The sequence below is a fragment of the Martes martes genome, assembly GCF_963455335.1.
Source record: "Martes martes genome assembly, chromosome: 1".
In the NCBI taxonomy this organism is placed as follows: Eukaryota; Metazoa; Chordata; class Mammalia; order Carnivora; family Mustelidae; genus Martes; species Martes martes.
In genome coordinates, this window is record NC_137888.1 from 3,171,871 (window position 1) to 3,189,233 (window position 17,363).

At 56.9% G+C, this 17,363-nt stretch overlaps 1 protein-coding gene across 2 annotated transcripts in view; it reads right to left on the bottom strand.

Annotated features, from left to right (window-relative positions):
* SLC37A1 (solute carrier family 37 member 1) overlaps nucleotides 1-17,363 on the bottom strand; it is a 55,025-nt gene that overhangs the window by 8,958 nt on the left and 28,704 nt on the right. Inside the window, exons 9-16 of one of the 2 annotated variants that reach the window (XM_080803141.1) lie at nucleotides 16,481-16,558; nucleotides 10,847-10,978; nucleotides 8,321-8,411; nucleotides 6,072-6,134; nucleotides 5,456-5,541; nucleotides 4,472-4,520; nucleotides 3,196-3,269; nucleotides 420-498 (exon numbers count right to left, since the gene is read on the bottom strand). In XM_080803141.1, the coding sequence (XP_080659267.1) occupies nucleotides 420-498; nucleotides 3,196-3,269; nucleotides 4,472-4,520; nucleotides 5,456-5,541; nucleotides 6,072-6,134; nucleotides 8,321-8,411; nucleotides 10,847-10,978; nucleotides 16,481-16,558 (652 nt within the window). Of the gene's footprint in view, nucleotides 1-419; nucleotides 499-3,195; nucleotides 3,270-4,471; nucleotides 4,521-5,455; nucleotides 5,542-6,071; nucleotides 6,135-8,320; nucleotides 8,412-10,846; nucleotides 10,979-16,447; nucleotides 16,559-17,363 lie in introns of both variants that reach the window. The other variant, XM_080803140.1, reaches the window with a different exon arrangement.

Genomic DNA, 17,363 nt, shown 5'->3' on the forward strand with positions numbered 1-17,363 from the left:
CCACTCATTTGTAGACAAAAGAAGATACTTTTACTAGCACGATGATACCATCAAACTAAAAATAATCTCTGATTCTTGAAAAATAATATCTTTTTTTGAATTTTATTTATTTGTTTTTAAAGTAAAGTTTATGCCCAATGTTGGACTTGAACTCACAACCCTGAGATCAAAAGTGGCATGTTCTACCGATGGAGCCAGCCAGGTGCCCCAATAATCATCTTTCTTTTAGAATAAGCATTATAACAACAGCGTAAAGAGTGTTTCATGCAGTTAAAAAAAAAAAAAAAAGGCCAGCCCACCCTAATATTACCGAAACATCTAGAATCCTTGGCATCTGGCTAATCAGGATGTGACAAGATGGACAGTGTGGTTTCCCCCATGACCACGATGAACTCTTAGAGCTAAAAACACTCACGCACCTACAGAGCCGGTCCCGTCGATGATGGCGGTCACAGTGGCGAGGGCGTGCGAGTTTCCCTTGAGACTTTTGTGCGTGCCCTAGGAGAGAGGGGACAGCAAACGTGAGGCACATCCCAGCAGCCTCAGCGAGAAACGAGCCCGCACCTTCTTACGGCAATTTGCTTGAACAACTTGGCAAAGCGGTTCAAAACATGGGGTGTTTTTCCATCAGAAAATTGAAACTCTACTCTATTCCAACTTACTTGGAAAGATACACGATGTTTAAGGGTTTTCAATAGTAAAACCTCATCAGACATCTCCGTCCAAACATATTTTGGTTGAAAGAACTCTCAGAATTTTTCCTTAAGCAAATATTTACTGAGCACACCCCAGCAGCCAATGTGGAAGACAGACACGCGGACGCCACTCGTCCCCGTCCCTGAGCTACACCAGCCTTAACGCCCATTTCCACGTTCCTGCGAGGGGCTTTCTGTGACATGTGCTGGATGGCTCTGTACCACCTAAATGCCCCCCTCCCCCCGGTTCTCAGCAAATGCCTGGGGGGTGGGGAGGTGGGCAGGACCCAAGAAGCCAATGTGGGGAGTCACCAAATCCTAAACGACAGACCCACAGGAGCTCCGGGTTTCAGAAAGCAACATGGAATGGTGGGAGGAAGCAGCACAAACTGAGGACAATAAAGGAAGAAAAATTAATTGGGGGAAATAGTGCCCGGACACCTAAAACTACACATATAAACCCAGGACGGTAACTACAAGTGCTTGTGTGTGTGTCCACAGAAGTATACAAAATAAAGCACACACACGAAGTGATAACCAGCTATAATCCACATTTTCTGGAGTTGGGAGTCCCACCTCTGTCCTCTGATCCCATGGGGCAGACGACTGTTAGTGGTCTGGTGTGGGCCCTTCCAGAATGTTCTGTGCCCCGTGCAGGCAGGAGCATGGGTATACCCTCAGCACAAAGGGGGACCTGCTGCTGGACTCCCCTGTGCCCCTCCTCTGCTTCTCTCTGCTGACCCGGCACAGCAGGGCCTCTGCTCGTCTCGGGAGGGGAGGACGGGGCAGGAGCCGCTGGGCAGGGCGCAGTGTCGGGCAGACGCCTGGCCCTGGAGGAGGGTGGGGGGCAGGTGCGGGGTCTGCAGCTGCCTGGATTGCCAAGTAGGAGAATGAGCACGTGGCCGGGAAGTTCGGGGTCTGATTCTAGAAGGACTTGAGAGAGGTGTATCCCTGAGGCGAGGGGCAGCGAAGTTCTGGGGGCCTCGGGGGCCCGAGGAAGGGGGGATGCCAGGCCAGATGCCCGAGGAGGCCGGCCGTCCTCCCCACCCAATGACGAACCAGTTCTGGGGACCCGCTTATGAATTAATTAATTAATTAACTTATTTAGATTTATTTATTTGTTTATTTAGATTTATTTATTTGTTTGTTTATTTGACAGGGAGAGATCACAAGTAGGCGGGGGGCGGGGGGAGCAGGCTCCACGCTGAGCAGAGAGCCCGACGCGGGGCTCGATCCCAGGACCCTGGGGTCATGACCTGAGCCGAAGGCAGAGGCTTTAACCCACTGAGCCACCCAGGCGCCCCTGCTGCTTATGAATTTAACTGAGCTTTTACTTTTAGAGCAGTCTCAGGTGCATGGACATGTGGCCCAGATCGCACACGGGGTGTAGGCGCCCTGTACCCACTTTCCTGCATCACAGCTGCTGCGGCGAAGGTCTCGACACCCATGTGCCAGGATCACCTAATAGGCGGGCTTTTAGCTAATGGTTACTTTGATGTCCTTCTGTCTAGGACACTGTATGACGTTCCGCCATCACGTCTCCTGATGGTATCTGACACTTGCCCTCTCTCGGATGCCACCTCTGCTAGGATGCTGGGTGGTGGGTCTGGGGACGGAGGCCACAGAGGGGAGGTGCCACCTTCACAGCACACGCTCAGGGTGCAGGGTGTCACACCCTGTCACTGCCGGTGCTGACCTCGATCCCCTGGAGGGGGGGGTCTGTCACGTCTCCCCGTAGCTACCCCATTTCCCCCACTCGGAGGAAGTCGCTGTGCACAGCCCACACCTAAGGACAGCGAGGCGTGTCCCCCTCCCTGAGGATAGAGCACCCAGGAAAGTCTTCTGTATGGGGCACTTGTCTCTTTTCTCCTGTTTATTTAGGAAACGACTTTTTAAAGGACATTTTGTATCTTGGTGCGGTGTTCCCTATAGGTGGGGGCATCTGACAACGGTGTGTAACGTCCCTCCGGTCAGGGGGATGACGGTGGCCCTGCCTCCACGGGGTCCCAGAGCATGGGGGCTGGGCTCTCCTGATCGCGAGTCCTAGGTCACCTTGTCAGCACCCTCTTCCTCTGGGAGGAGTGGGGACGGTAGCTCCTCTGGACCCGAGGGCAGACCAGCAGAGGGCCAGGCACAGCGGGGGCTGGGTGAAGGGGGAGTCGACCCCACTAGGTCTCCGATCTGGGGCCCCGCGGCCGGGCTCTGGGGCACACGGCCACCAGCCCCCAGATTAAGCAAGGACAGCACAGAGGAGGGGGCCAGCGAGCTGGATTCTGACCTTGGGCCTCACACGAGCCCCTTTAGCTCGGCTCAGACAGATCGGGGGCAGCATCTCCCTGCATTTGCTTCAGAAGAGACTTAGAAGCACGGGGGACTCCTTCCCAGGGGAAAGCTGCTTCTATCAAGACACGGTTTTACTGAGAGGGACTGTCTCTGTCAAGAACCGACAGCGAGGACGGGCTCCTGCCTCTGCTCTGTGCTCAGTCGTGCGGCCACTCACCAGGTCGGCGGAGACGGCGGTCGTGATCAGGGCGTACGGCCCGCTGACCAGGGCCCCGCTCAGCAGCAGCATGGCTGTGGGAACCAGAAACCAGAGGAGGCATTTAGGAGCAAAGCAGCGCCCTCTGGGAGAGCCTCCCCAGCCTTGGCTGCCCTGGGGTGAGCGGCGCAGTGTCGGGTGTGGGGCTGGCCTGAGCGGAAGGCAGGCGGGTGCTGGGAAGGCGGCCCACGCGTCTGGGGAGTGGAGACGCTGGGCCAAGCGTGGTGGGCATCTGCCTTCCAACCCGCCCACGGAGGTCTGTAAGTCCTCTCACGCTCCCCCAGAGGCTCCCGCTGTGTCCGGAGGACCTGGTACTCCTGCATCCTCGACCCTCAACAGGGACAGCTAGGGACCCCCCAGGAGCAAGCAGAACCCTGGCGTCCCAAGCATGACCGTGCCCTGGGTATGCCAGGGCTCCCTGTCATCGGTGCTGGCAGTGTGCTAACTCTGGCTACGGCCTTCTCTGCAGCGAAAAGGGCCGTCTCTCTCTCTGCGCGCACAGCTGCTGGGGGCAGTCCCCGAGGGGAACACAGAGACCCAGAGCAGCTGAGCTCCTGAGGGTAGGATAACACGCTCGTTTCTGAACACAGAAACAATGGGCAGATCAGCAGAGCAGGAGGCGTTCTACGCTGTCCCCCAGGCTCACTTTCTCAAGCTAGCCTCTGGTTCACACTCTAGGCAGAAGCTTCTGGACCAGTGGGTCATGGGGAACCCCGCGGTCCCACGCGTCAGCGACCTGCCTTCTAGAGACTTCGAATGGGATCACACACAGCCTGCTTCCTTTCCAGTTCCCGCTGCCAGCTTGTTACGACAGAAGAAATACTTAGTAGGTGTCAGAGGCATCATCAGGGGGAAGCTAAGAGAGCCCCTCAGCGGCCTGCACTGTTCTCAGAACGGCCGCTGATGGAAGCCAGCTGGGAGGCTGTGCCCTGCCCAGCTCCGACCCACTCCCGCCTGCGTTGGGGACAGGTCTCGGGCTGCCGCGGCCCTGCCTGCCGCCTTCTGGAGGGCTCCCCATGGACCCGGAGCAGTGGCCAGTGTTCTCCCACGGCCACACTCTGACCTGCGGACGGGCAGGCCTCCCTCCCTCCCTCCCTCCCTGTGTCCCGCCCGGAGAGGGACACGGGCCTGCTGCGGCCACACCAGCGCTGCAGCCCGCCCAGCCGGCCCAGCTTTGTCTCCGCGAGCTGCGTGGACGGAGCCCGACTGCGCGAGAAGGAAAGCCGCACGGACTCACCGACAGTGGCTTCCAGGCCCATTTTGCTGATGGTGGAGAATGTGTAGAGCTGGCAAGGGCAGGAACACAGGGGAACCGCGGGTTACCAGAGGCGGCCGAACACCGCTCTGGAGCCCATCTCTCTAAAAAGCCAGGCGGGGACTCTCGGGCGGCCCACGGGAGACCCCAGGCTCGGCCCCTACGCGGATTCCGTCGGTGCCTCCCGCTCTCTGCTCTCTGGCAGCTCTCCCTGGGCTCCGTGCGACCGACCGTCCCCTCCTCGGGCTGTCCCCCCCCCCCCCCCGAACAGCTGAACGGGTCCTGCGGCAGGGGCCACACATATTTCCCCAGTAAAGGGAAGGATCTGTGTGGATCTGTGTGGATCTGTGTGGCCAGGGTCCCAGGCCCCAAGCTGGGCCTTGTCCCGGGGACGCGGCCTGGCAGAGTGGCAGACGCGCAGATGCTTACAAAGCAGGTTGATGGGTAATGGCATTATTCCTGAAATTACCACGACTGGAAAACAGTACTGATTTAGAAACCCTCGCATTCCCTCTGGGACGGGGTGCTACCGGCACCCTCATTTTTCAGACGAGGCAATAGGCCCAGAGAGGGAAGGTCACCTGCCCAGGGTCGTGTGAATGCAGGAAAAGCAGAATCCAGCACGACGGTGGTCAGGGAGGTGAGGCAGCCCAGAGGCTGAGCAGGAGCCTGTGGGGGAGAGGAGAGGGGCGGGGAGGAATGCCCCCCAGGGAGCCAGGGATGAATGAAGAGGGGGGCCGGCCACTTGCAGGGGGCACAGGAGGCACCTGGGGGAGGGAGTCCGGCAGGCCCGTGGGGCGTGCTAAGGGGTTCAGAGGCTAGAGTCTGTATCCAGAAACCACGAGCCTCGAATGGGGCTGAGTCTGGGCAGGACGTGACAGTCTTTGCTTGGGGGGGAGGGTGGCTGCTTCTGGAGGCTCGGGGCCCAGGCAGGTCAGGGGTGCGGTGGGGGGGGGGCAGGCTCACCGTCGGGGCTGCCAGCAGCAGCATCAGGCCACAGGTGGATGCCCTTTTCTCTAGTCGGTCTGAGATCACACCCGCCAAGATCCCACCTGCAACACGGAGAGATGAGGCCCGGAGAGGCTTGGGTCCCCAGTGTAAGAGCCCATGGAGAAGACGCGGAGAGTACAAGACAGCAGCAATAAGGGAATCACGTCCTCCTCTACATCCCTGTTCAAGTTCACCGTCAGCAGGGGGCCGTCCCGGTGAAAAGGCCCCGTGGGGTTGTGGGCAGACGTGGGTGACCCGGAGGCATCTCCCAGGGAGACAGAGGGCAAGTCTGGGGTCTGGGTCCAGGCTGGCCGCGAAGCTTCTTCACCGCGAGAGCGCTCATACCGCCAGCCGGCCGCCTACCTTGAGGCGGGCCCCTGCCTCAGGGAGCACCACTCCGGGCTCTGAGTCAGATGCGGGACAGGGGACCGTCCCCCAGAGGGACGGCCATATGTCCACTCGGGTGATGGGACGTTTTGGGGGACACGTGTTCCTCCCGATAGTAAGTCAGCTCAGAGAGAACACAGGCCCAGACGTTCACGTACCGCCCGCCACGTGTGCGGCCAAGGCCAACAGGGAGGGATGGACTCACCGAAGATCCCGCCCACATCAAACAGGGTGGAGAGCTCCCCGGCTTGTCGGGCGTCCAGGTGATCTAAGAAAATGACAAGTGTCCTTATGAGCAAGTCACAGCCAAGGAAGACCCCACGTGGCACCCTCTGGTTTCCTCAGGGTGACTCACACCGAGAGTAGCTGGGAGTTGACCCCGCAGCCCGCCACGTCAGTAGACTCGCAGAAAAGATGAACGCTGCTCTTTACCACGAAATGAGGATTTGCCCGATTACCATCCCCTCTGGTTCGGTGTCGCCCAGGGGCGGCCGTAAGTGGGACGCAGCAGAGAAGGCGGTAAGAACCACGTGGCCCAGAGAGCAGTGCCACGGGCCCTGGCCGGCTGACCCTGAGGCTTTAGGTCTGGAGGGACTGGAGCTCCAGGTACCGCAGAGGAGGAAGCCACGCTGGGCTCCCCGGAGGGCTCAGGCTGGCCCGAGCAGCAGAAGCGGGCGGGGAAAGCATTTGGGATCGAGCCCAGCTTTTCCTGGTGTCCTCAGTGCCACATACGAGGGACTTGGCTTTTTTAATGACTGGGTCTGGAAAAGCCAGCAACGACATCTGACTAGACTCCTGAAAACGTCACCCCTTCTGCGGTCACAGGAAACAAGGGAAGAAAGAAGGGAGGACGCCTGTCTACACTGCACGGGGCTTGCCTGCCCTCATGGAGTCCCCTGACAGGGAGCAGCTCCTCACCGTCCTCCCTCACGTGGGCGGTCCGCTTACTGCCTCAACTGCCTTCCCTAGGAAACCCAGCCCTCCTGCCTCGGGCCCACGGCCACCCCTGCTGGTCCTTACAACCATCGGGAATCCTCGGTGTTGGGGCCCAGGGCAGGCTGCCCCAACATGGGCCACTTTGGCATGAAGATCATTTTGAGTTAAAGGGGCACCTGGTGGCTCAGCCAGTTAAGCGTCCGACTCTTGATTTCGGCTCAGGTCGTGATCTCAGGGGTCGTGAGATCGAGCCCCGTGTCAGGCTCCGAGCTCAGTGTGGGGTCTGCTTGAGTGTCTCTCCCTCCCTCCCCTGATCCTGCATTCTCTTTAAATAAATCAATAAATATCTAAAAAAAATTAATTTTGAGTTAAAGTAATTAAAACCCAGCAGATTCAGGAAAAGCTCTCTGCCTCCGAGAAAAGCCCACAGCCGCCGAGATTTACGGAGGGGGAGGGAGAGCCTGCCCCAGGAAGGGAGCTATTACCAAAGACGCCCCTTTACTTAAGGAACCGATCTGAGTAAGGGGGCAATCCTGTGTTTTCCAAACCTCTCCTCTCACCTGCCTGCTAATGTGCTTTCATCCCCCTGCGCCCCCAGACCCAACGCCGCTCCTGCACCCACGTAAGCTTCATGGGGCCTCACTGTCTCTGAACTGCCCCCCTCTGCAAGGATGTCTGATACACACGCTCTCAACTGTGACTTTCTCCGGGCATCTGTCGTGTGGCATTTGATTCTAAGTCCAGCCAGAAGGACCACAGGGCGGAGGAAGGGCTTCCTCCCCGTCAGTGGTTTTGTGCTCTGAGAAGCCTCACGTTCCAGATCTCCCCTCGGTGTCACCTTCCCAGAGCCCACACTTCCAGGGGGCCCTGGTTTCTTTCCTTTCTCCCTGCGACCCCCAGCTCCCGGCCCGGAGGCTCCAGGGCCGTCCCTGCCTGGCCCCCGCCCCGCTTCAGCCGTGACTGCAGCCCCTGGGGTCAAGCATCTTTTAAGAACAGCTGCTGCTCCTGACTTCCCTCTACGGTCACACACAGCACAGGGGCGCACGGAGCCCACAGGCTGGTGCCTTCTGTCCTGTCTGCAGCATCAGCTGCGGCCGGACTGAGGGAACGTGAGACAGGCTGTCAGCTGTCCCCAGAACTAGAGCTCCTCTCCAAGGAGCAATTTCCAGGTCAGGTGACTCAGCATTTATTATCTCCGCTCCCGGGGGCCTCCCCGGCACGTGGGAGGGTGTGACCTGACGTTCGGTGTAGCCTAGATTGAAATGCGGGCTACCCCAGATAGAGGAGCCCCACGGCGCCGGCAGCCACAGCTGGGGTGGCAGAGGGGGCCCCTTAAGCCCCATCAAGGTTATTATGGCTTCCGTATCCGAATTCTCTTCTGGCCTCTACTTTTCTAGCAACCACACTGTTTGATCAAAAGTGTGTCTCACGAGACTCCAGAAATCGGACCTAAAAGGGCGTCCGGCTCACAGCCACGGCAGGAACGTAGCATCGGTGTCTCCAGCAATGGATACTCACCCACATTTGTGATGTAGAGAGGAAGCCAGCAGAGGAACGTGTAGCTGACCGACTTCGCAAACAGCAAGCACAGAGAGAACTCGACCACACCCTGAAACGGAGAGAGCCGGTCTTCACCCCGAGCGTGGACACAGCAGGTTTGCGGAAACAGGCAACCCAATTCTGAATTACTTCATTCTCCTAAAAACAGCCGCCATCTCTGTCCGGTGGGGCACCTGCAGACGCTGCCGGGAGAGGGGAGCCGGCATCCTCGGGGCTGGGTCCCGCCCGAGGACGGGGGTGGTGGCGGCCGAGGGGTGGGGGGGGTGGAGGACCCGCCCACGGCCACTCTGGCCGCCTCTGCCTGTCTTTGCAGATTGAGACCCAGTGTCTTGACGTCAGATCAGAGTCCATGAAAGCACGTATTGACCTGATTCCTACACCATATCGCTCTGGAAACTCAGCTGTTGAAGGAGTCCTCCAAGAGCGTGCCCGGAAGGGCTGCCTCGACACGGTGCACGCGGTGCTCTCCCCCCTTTTGCTGAAAACCCCCGCAAACGATGCAGTGGCCGACACACACACAGGACAGGGCTTCCCACTGGTCACAGCGTGCACACGTGCCGGCACCTGCACCTGGCCAAGTAGGGGCTCGGGGAAGACACGAGGAAGAGAAATGTGGGCCCGGACGAGGACCCCAGGGTCCACAGTCTGACGGCTGCTGAGAGCGTCCTGTCTGTGTTCTGCTTGAGCTCTACTCTTGGGAAGGCGTGGCATCACGACACACGCATTCCAGACTTCTCCGGGAGGTCTGGGTGAGACCCGGGGAAACGCTAAGGTGTCACGTCGTGTGTGCACAGGGAAACCCACCAAACCAGGCAGAGAACTCAGATCTCAATCTCTGTGATTGTGAAATTACCTGAGTTTGTGCTTCGCAGTGGCGAGCCCCGTCCGAGGATGCGTGCGGGGTTGTGGCGCGCGGACCACACGCCCTGCGTGGCCTCACTACTGCCCTGAGTGACTTCGTTTAATCCTCAGAACATTAAGTATAACGCCAGGCCCTGAGCCCCATTGCAGACAAGGAGATGGTGGCTCAGCGTGGCTGGCATAATTGCCCGGGACACCCAGCGCATCCGATAAAAGGATGGTGCCTCCTTCGCTCTGTAACTGGGCGTGCCCTGGCCCTGGCCGAGCAGCCGCACGGGAAGGCCCCGCTGGGCAAGTTACTAGTTGTTACTAACCATCACACGTGAAAGGTGACTTTCTATCTAGAAGCAGCCAACCCACATTCTCAGTGGCTGTGGGAGCCCCGGCCTGGCCTTCCACGCTCCGCGCTGGCCAGCCGCCCAGCGTCGTCTGGTGCTGCCAGGACCTTCTGTTCTCGAGCACACGTTCTCCAAAGTTCTTTCACTTCGATGATGGGATTCTCAGGTCCCGGGCGCGCCGTTTATGCTTCCTGCCTTACCCGGTCGCTAAGGGGCCTCTGGGCTTGTGCTCCCTCGGCCCTTCCTTGCCGAGGGCCGCGCTGGCGAGGCCGTCTCATCCGTGTGTAAGATCTGCAGGAACTCCTCTGCCCATCACACCCTGGGGCGGGAGTCCAGATGTTTCTAGGCACAGTCCACAGGCCTGGCCCCCACACGGGTCTGGACACCCTCTCTGACACGGGCAGTGTTTGCAACCTCCCCCTCCGCATGCTTCTGCCCTGGGCTCTGCCTTCACTGCCTGCCGTGCCTCGCCATGTTAGAAGAACACATTTTCCACGTGTCCTTTGTGGGTCCCCCAGATGCTCTGCTGAAGAATCCCATGGATTTCAGACAAGAAAAACCTAAAGCAACAAGAAATCTCACCACAGCTCCACGCCCTGGGCGGAAAAGCCTCTCCCTGGACCTCCTTCACGCCCTGACCACACACCAGCGTGCCCACCAGCCTGGAGCCAGGCCCGCTGCCTCACCCGGACCAGCACCCTGATCTTTAAACGACGGACGAGAGCAGAGTCTCAGGACCATCGGCGTGTGCGCCCGGGGGGCTTCTGTCTCTTCCCTTGGCTCTGCACTCTCCCCCCTTATTTCTTCCCTTAGCATGTGCGGCTGCAATGCACCAGCTCTGGTCCCCTAAAAGCACCTTAAAGGGTAAAGAAAATCGAGTGGGCTCACCCACACCCCACAGCAGGACTCGGGGACATGCCTCCCAAGGGCTCCACGCTAAGGGTCTTCATGGACCAGGGAGAGGAGCACTGGTGAGGGGCTGGGCCATGGGACGAGGGGCTTGCTGGAGCCAGACCTTCTGGTTTCCCAAGTGGAGAGGGGAAGCCCTGTTTGTCTGTGAAACGGGTGAACTTCTACACAGAGGCCACTAATTTTGAAAAACTGAAAACTTAGTGTCAGGCCAACACTGCAGCCTCACTCAGTCCCATGACTGCCTGCTGGCAGCCTCGGGTTGACGGCCGAGAGTTCACCGATGATATGACCACGGATTTCTGTTGTTAAGCTTGATCGTCAACCGCAGGCACAAAGGCCCCTTTCTGAAACGCCTCCTGGCGCTTGTACTCACCGGGATCCTCAAGGCCCCGGTGAAGCTGATGGCGGCCATGCTGCCCCCGCCGTCGGCTGGGAGGACCACGACGTGGCTCTGATGGACGGGGTGCTTCCCTTCGGGCAGCAGCAAGCACTGCAGCTCGGGGTCCTGGAGGCGAATCCCAACGGGAAGGGAAGAGAGAAGAAAAGCTGTCAGCAGGGCACGCACCTGGCTGAGCGAGGCCAGTCCTGAGCAGGACGCTGTTCCGCTAGGTCGTGGGGGCCGCGCGGGGCTGAGCTGCTCACCGCGTCTTTGCCTTACGGTCCCGAGAGCCCACGTGTCTCCAGCAAACAACTAAAAGCATGCAAAATCCTTTCACCCAGCAGTGCAGGACTCTATTTGTGAAAGACCATTTGAAAGTTGGGAAAACACCATAAACTGAACGTTGCACCACCAGTTAGACCTGGTCAAGGGCGTCCATGTGAAGGACATAATTTCTTTATGGTTGGGAAGGAAGGATGGAAGGAAGGAAGGAGAAAGCTGGTGAGATTTTTAATGTTTATGACCCATTCAACAATAAAACACTCAAAACTGCATTTTTCATTATGATCTTAAAAAACATTCAGTATATGCACCTTATTACACGTCTAGGTAACTAGAGGGATCTAATTACAGGAAAAAAAAGCAGCTGAATTCCAAACTGACAGTGGTTATCTCAGAATGACAGAATTATGGGAAAGGTCAGTAAGTTATTTGCACGGCCCTGTATTTACTAAGGAGTTCACAATGGACACCGGTGATCAGAAATAACATTATTTTAAAATTCATGAAGCACTTCCAATAGTCTGTGGATTCCAATCCTGGACATCCCTGGAGGGCAAAGTTTGCCTTCATTAAAGCAAAGAACGGTGCCCCCCAGTTCGGGGCTGGGGCTCAAGTCGAGCTAGGATGATCTAAAGATACTCTTTGTGAGGGAACCACGAAGGTCCAAGACTGGCAAAGAAATGTTTCTGTGCATCTCACGCTTTCCACAAAGTCAAACAGTTTTACTGTATTTATCTCACTACAACCTAGGTAAATTTCAAGTTGTACTTAAGTTAGGAAAGAAGAAAGAGATAATGCGCTGTCATGGTCCTCTCGCGGTATTACACTTCCCTTCCACGGAAGAGCAGAAATTGGCATACTGGAAGGAAGGCGACCCAAGGTCCCCAACACCGAGAAGCGGGCGTCCGACCACGTGGCCTGGTGATGGGGACATACTCACATTTAAGCATATGAGCGGATGTTTCTGAGTGAGGATGACAACCCCCAGTGGGACAGCCCATCCTCCTAATGACAGTTCTGTAACGGCACACGGAACCAGAGAACTAGGATCGGAGTCTGCAGTAAAGAAACTTCTCTCTCTAGAACGCTGCTGTTAGCGGTCCCGCTCAGGAGACCAAACTGATGGATGGTTGTGAATCAGTGAAACATGGCAACCGTGGGGGCTGTGAGGGAGCCTGGTGCTCCAGCCGCACCCCAGGCCGGTCACAGCCATCTCGGGGGACAGGCTCCAGGTCAGTCTGGTGTGCGGTCAAGGCTGAAATTGCAGGACAGGTTTCATTTTGTTTGGTAGAATTTTAAGGTATGAATTATGATCCAACAGAAACCAGTCAATGATGTGTGGTTTCATCAGTTTCATGAGTACTGTCCCCACACCCATGAAATTCTACAAATCTTACTAAATTTCTTCCCTGAATAAAAGATGTTATCCTAGCAAACTGGCAAATGAAGGAAGAGTCTAAATTAGGAAATGTATGAACTATAGGAAAAAATAAAGACTTCCAGACCAATTATAGGAAAAAACACTTTCAGATTCATTACTTTCAGTCGAATTGGTACCCGTGTGTAGCTATCAATATAGTTACTATACTATTTTAATAAGGTACTTTTTAATTTTAATTCCCGCCATTAGCCTATAGCTTCAAGTGTACCATACAGTGGATCATTACTGCCACGCGACCCTGGTGCTCACCATGGCGGGAGCCCTCCTTCATCCCTACGCTTTCCCCCGTCGCCCGTTCGACCTCCCCTCCGGGGCCATCACGTGTTCTCTAGAGTTAAGAATCTGCTTCCTGGTTCGTCGTTTTCTCTCCTTTGCTCTTTTAATTCCACATGAGTGAGATCATATGATATTTGTCTTTCTCTATTTTGCTCAGCATAATACCCTCTAGCTCCATCCATGTCGGGGCAAACAGCGAAATTTCATTCTTCTTATGGCTGAATAATATTCCTACACACACACACACACACACACACACCCCCTACTTCTCCCTTCCCCATCCGTCAGTCAGTGGACACGGGCTGCTTTGGTATCTTGGCTACTGTAGATAATGCTGCTGTAAACACGAGGTGCTTGTATCCTTTGAATTAGTGTTTTTGTACTTTTTAGGTAAATACCTAGAAGTGCGCTTGCTGGGTCCCAGGGTCATTCAATTTTTAACTCTCTTTTCCAGAGCGGCTGCGCCAGCGCACGAGGCTCCCCTTTCTCCGCATCCTCGCCAGCACCTGTTGTTTCTCGTGTTGATTTTCGTCATCCTGACGGGTGTGAGGTGGGATCTCATGGTGGTCTGGATTTGCATTTCCCCGATGACGAGTGTCTGTTGGCCGTCTGGGTGTCTTCTTTGGAGAAATGTCCGTTCATGTCTTTTGCCTGTTCTCGATAGGACTGTATGTTTTCGTGGTGTTGAGCTAAGTTCTTCATGGGTTTTGGAGACTCACCCTTTATCAGATTTGTCATTTGCGAGTCTCTTCTCCTGGTCGTTTTGTTGTTTCCTTATTTTGAGAGATCCCAACAGTTGATTTCTGGTTTTATTTCCCTTGCCTCAGGAGACGTATCTAGAAAGATGTTGCCAGGGCCGACGGCAGGGACGCTACTGCCGGCGCTCTCCTCTGGGGTTTCTGTGGTTTCAGGCTAGGACCGGTGCTCGTGAACACTAAGCAGGCTCTCCAGGGGACGGCGTGCAACCGGACACGCAGAGGACAGAGAGTGAAGAGCTCCTGCCCAGCTAACAGAAGAGCGCCTCTAGCCCGGAGCAGGCACTGCACACTGAGACCTGCCTGCCCCTTCCCGGTTCTGGAAAGCATTTCTGGGCCACTCGCCGGGCTGGTGGGAGCCCCAGATCCAGCGCTTCCGGTCTTTATCTAAGCAGGCTTGGCCTTTGCTGGAAAGGGCCCCCAGCTACCAAATTCCGGTCTTCTGCAGTGTCTGGAGGGTGCAGAGGGGAAGTGGGAAGTCACGGTAGGTTTTCCAAGCTAAACCAGGGGTGCAGAGTTGCCTCCTTACAGAGCCAGAGACCCCCTGGGCCGACCAGGACACGGGAAACTGTGCACCAAGGGCCCTGCAGGGTCTCACGGCATCTGTGGCGCCCTCGGCGGGGGGCGGGGCCTCTTCAGCCAGGGAGCCCCACTCCTAGGCTTAGGAGCCAGAGAGCAACGGGGGTCCCCAAGATTAAAACAGACACACATGGAGACACGCACACAGCTGGGGGAGGGGAAGCGTGTAATAACACATTGATGTTCACGTGAGAAGTGCACGCCATGCTCAGAGGGGCCTGCAGCCACATTGTGCCAGGAGGGCACCCCCCAGATTCGTGGCTCCCACTGGCGTGCCACGTGGAAGGCACCTTTAGCACTGAGACACCCACTCGATGCTCGGAAGTGTCCGCTGAGCCACAGCCGATCAGAAAGATCCTCAGAGAAGCCAAGGCTGGGCACGTGACACGTGACTACAAGGTGACAAATTTCGACCACCATGAGCCAGTCATAAAGACCCGAAGGATGGAAGAGGGTCCTCCTGGCTCCGTGACGCCAGAGCCCCTTCCTCTTCGCTCGTCCTTGCTTCCGCACCGGCCCCTTTCCCCACACACGTCGTCAGGAAGGCAGTCAGCGTCCCGCCGGGCACAGAGCGGCGGTGATGAGGCGGTGGGTGACGCGAAACTCCGAGCCCAGGGGATCTGAGCCGGTCATTCTGGGAAAGGAGACACCAGGGTGTCTGGCCAAGCTTGGGGGGGCATCCTGGCTGGTGACCCCCGAGGGGTCCAGCCCCATCCAGCGCCTCAGCCTTTCCTGCCGAGTAAGAGACAAGGGACCAAAATCTGCCTGGTCATGGGCACAACAGGGTCGGCCCGTGGTATGGCCAGACCCGAAGAAACGAGGCCTGCCCGGGCCCCTCAGTGACATGTTAGTCAACAGACTTCGGCAGCAGGAGCAGGAAAGGGAAGAGGGAAGTGACACCAGAAGATGCGTCCGGCTTTACTGGTCATCACAGCGCCGCAGCACGGGGCCTGGGGGCTCGCCTCAAGGAGAAGGTTCCGTCTTCGGTAACGAGCAGGACTTACAGCCGTCAGACATTGATTATCACCTGATGCCGTGGACCCAGTACTTGTGTCCCTCCGAAGCGCCTGAGTGGAACCCCGAGGCCCACGGTGGTGGGCGGAGCCCTCCGGACAGGGTCTGTGCCTTGTAAGAAGAGGCCCTCGGAGTTTGCGTCCCCCGTGCTCTCTCGAGCGTCCCAGGAGGAGGCGGCCGGCCGGGGAGTGGGCCTCGCCAGACCCCAGACCCACCCACGCCTCGATCTGGGACTTCTCGCCTCCAGAAGGACTCCTGTGTTGTTTAAGCCGCACGGTCTACGGTATTCTTGTTAGAACAGCCCAAACTAAGACACCCAATTTTTTAAAATGCACGCTGAGCATTGAGTAGAGAGATTAGAGCATTCCAGCTGAATTTCCCTAAATTCCAAGAACCAAGAGGTACAAGACATCATTTTTCCCTTTCCCATTATTTCAACCACCACAAATAAGTTTCTGTAGGCAGTAAAGAAAAAAAAATTAAGAAGCCCATTTGGTACATTTATCCTTTAAGGTGTTTGATTTAAAAAGAAAAGAGCTTGTCATTTCAGTGCGTAAAACCGAGTCTGAGGTGTCGCCGTGGCTCAGGGCTGTGCGGCCGAGCCCCAGGAGGGACTGGTTGGAAGGACCCTGAAGGCCAAGGGGCCGCCGCGCTGCCTTCAGGCCTCCTTTCTGAGCAGGACTGGGCAGGTCCCTGAGCACTCTGCCTCAGTTTCCCCTTCTGGATCATGGGGGCGGCAGGGCGGAGGCCAGGGAGATGACTCTCTTCATTACCTCTTGGGCCCACGTCCCATTCCCAGCCCTCCCTGTCCATCTCCTGAACTCCTCTGGCCCAGGTCGTGCACACCCACTGCTCCTCCCTCAAAGCCCTATCCATGCCCCCGGCTTAGGGACGGCTCCCAAGACTGGGCCGGAACCAGTGCCTGCTCACACCCCACCCCCCGGGCTCCGTGCCTGGGATTTGGCTGCTGCGGGAACCCGCTGGCTTCCCGTCTGTACCCCACACCTGCCCCCCAGAACGGGGGTCCACAGGACGGGGGGACACTGTGGCTGACACTCCAGGCGCGGCCTGACCTAGGGCATGCCTGGGACACTGAATGCTGCCCACAGTTCTGGAACGAGTGCGCCGCTCTCAGGCTGATGACAGACTTCAAGTCCAGCCAGCTACCCAAAGAAATCGCGCAAGGCAAACGCGGGTCTTACAGGAGAAATACGAGACCCAAGTTTGTCACCGAGGCTGGGCTCTGACCTCTGCGAGGCAGCGGAGGCTGGTCCGACTCACCAGGGGCTTGCTCTTGTCGTCCGTGAAGACCTGCTTCTGCAGTCGGAACCTGTGTGTGCCGTTCTCACAGCCCTTTGGCTGCAGGGACAGAAAAGCACACTTAGCACTTACGGATGCAACAGCCGGCCGCCGCATCTGGCTGCAGGGTAGGAAGGGCGCTCTGCACGAGCCTCTCAAAACAGCTGCCAAGGGCCAGTAAGACGCAGGATTAAAATAAAACACAGGGTCGAGGGACCTGGGGGGCTCAGTCGGTCGAGGGATCAACTCTCAGGTCAGGAGCTGGGAGCATGGGATCCAGTCCTGTGTTGGGCTCCGTGCTGGGCGTCTGGGGGACTCTCTCTCGCCCTCTCCCTGTAGCCTCGTCCTCCTGTTCTCAATCTCTCTCAAATAAACAAATAAAGTAAAACAAAGGCCTAACTAGGGGCTCTAGACCCTTGGATAAAAGAAAGTGAGAAGAGGATCCTCTCAGGAGCAATGATCCAGGACTGGGGTATGAGGACACGTCAAGGTGCTGATTGTGTCAACTTCACTCTCCCTCATGGTTTTGCCGTTTTTAAACCACCTTGAAAGGAAAGGCCCGTAGAAACAATACTGGGCGACATTCTCCTCTGGTGAGAGAGGAACCAAGGTCCCCCTAGGTCAGTAGACGGTTCAGAAGGCAGGGTCTGGGTGTGCAGGGGACACGTGTGGCCCCTCCCTCGGCTGGGCACCTCGGACTGGAGCTGCTGGGCCAGCTGTAAGGGTTAATTCTCAGCACAATGAAACCCGGATCCCTGTAAACTCTGAAATCCATGCTTGTGGCAGGAAAATGGCTTTTAAAATGTTGTAAAATATTGCCTGTCGTTTGAAGGCAGTGACTTTCAAAACTGAGTTTTTATATTTG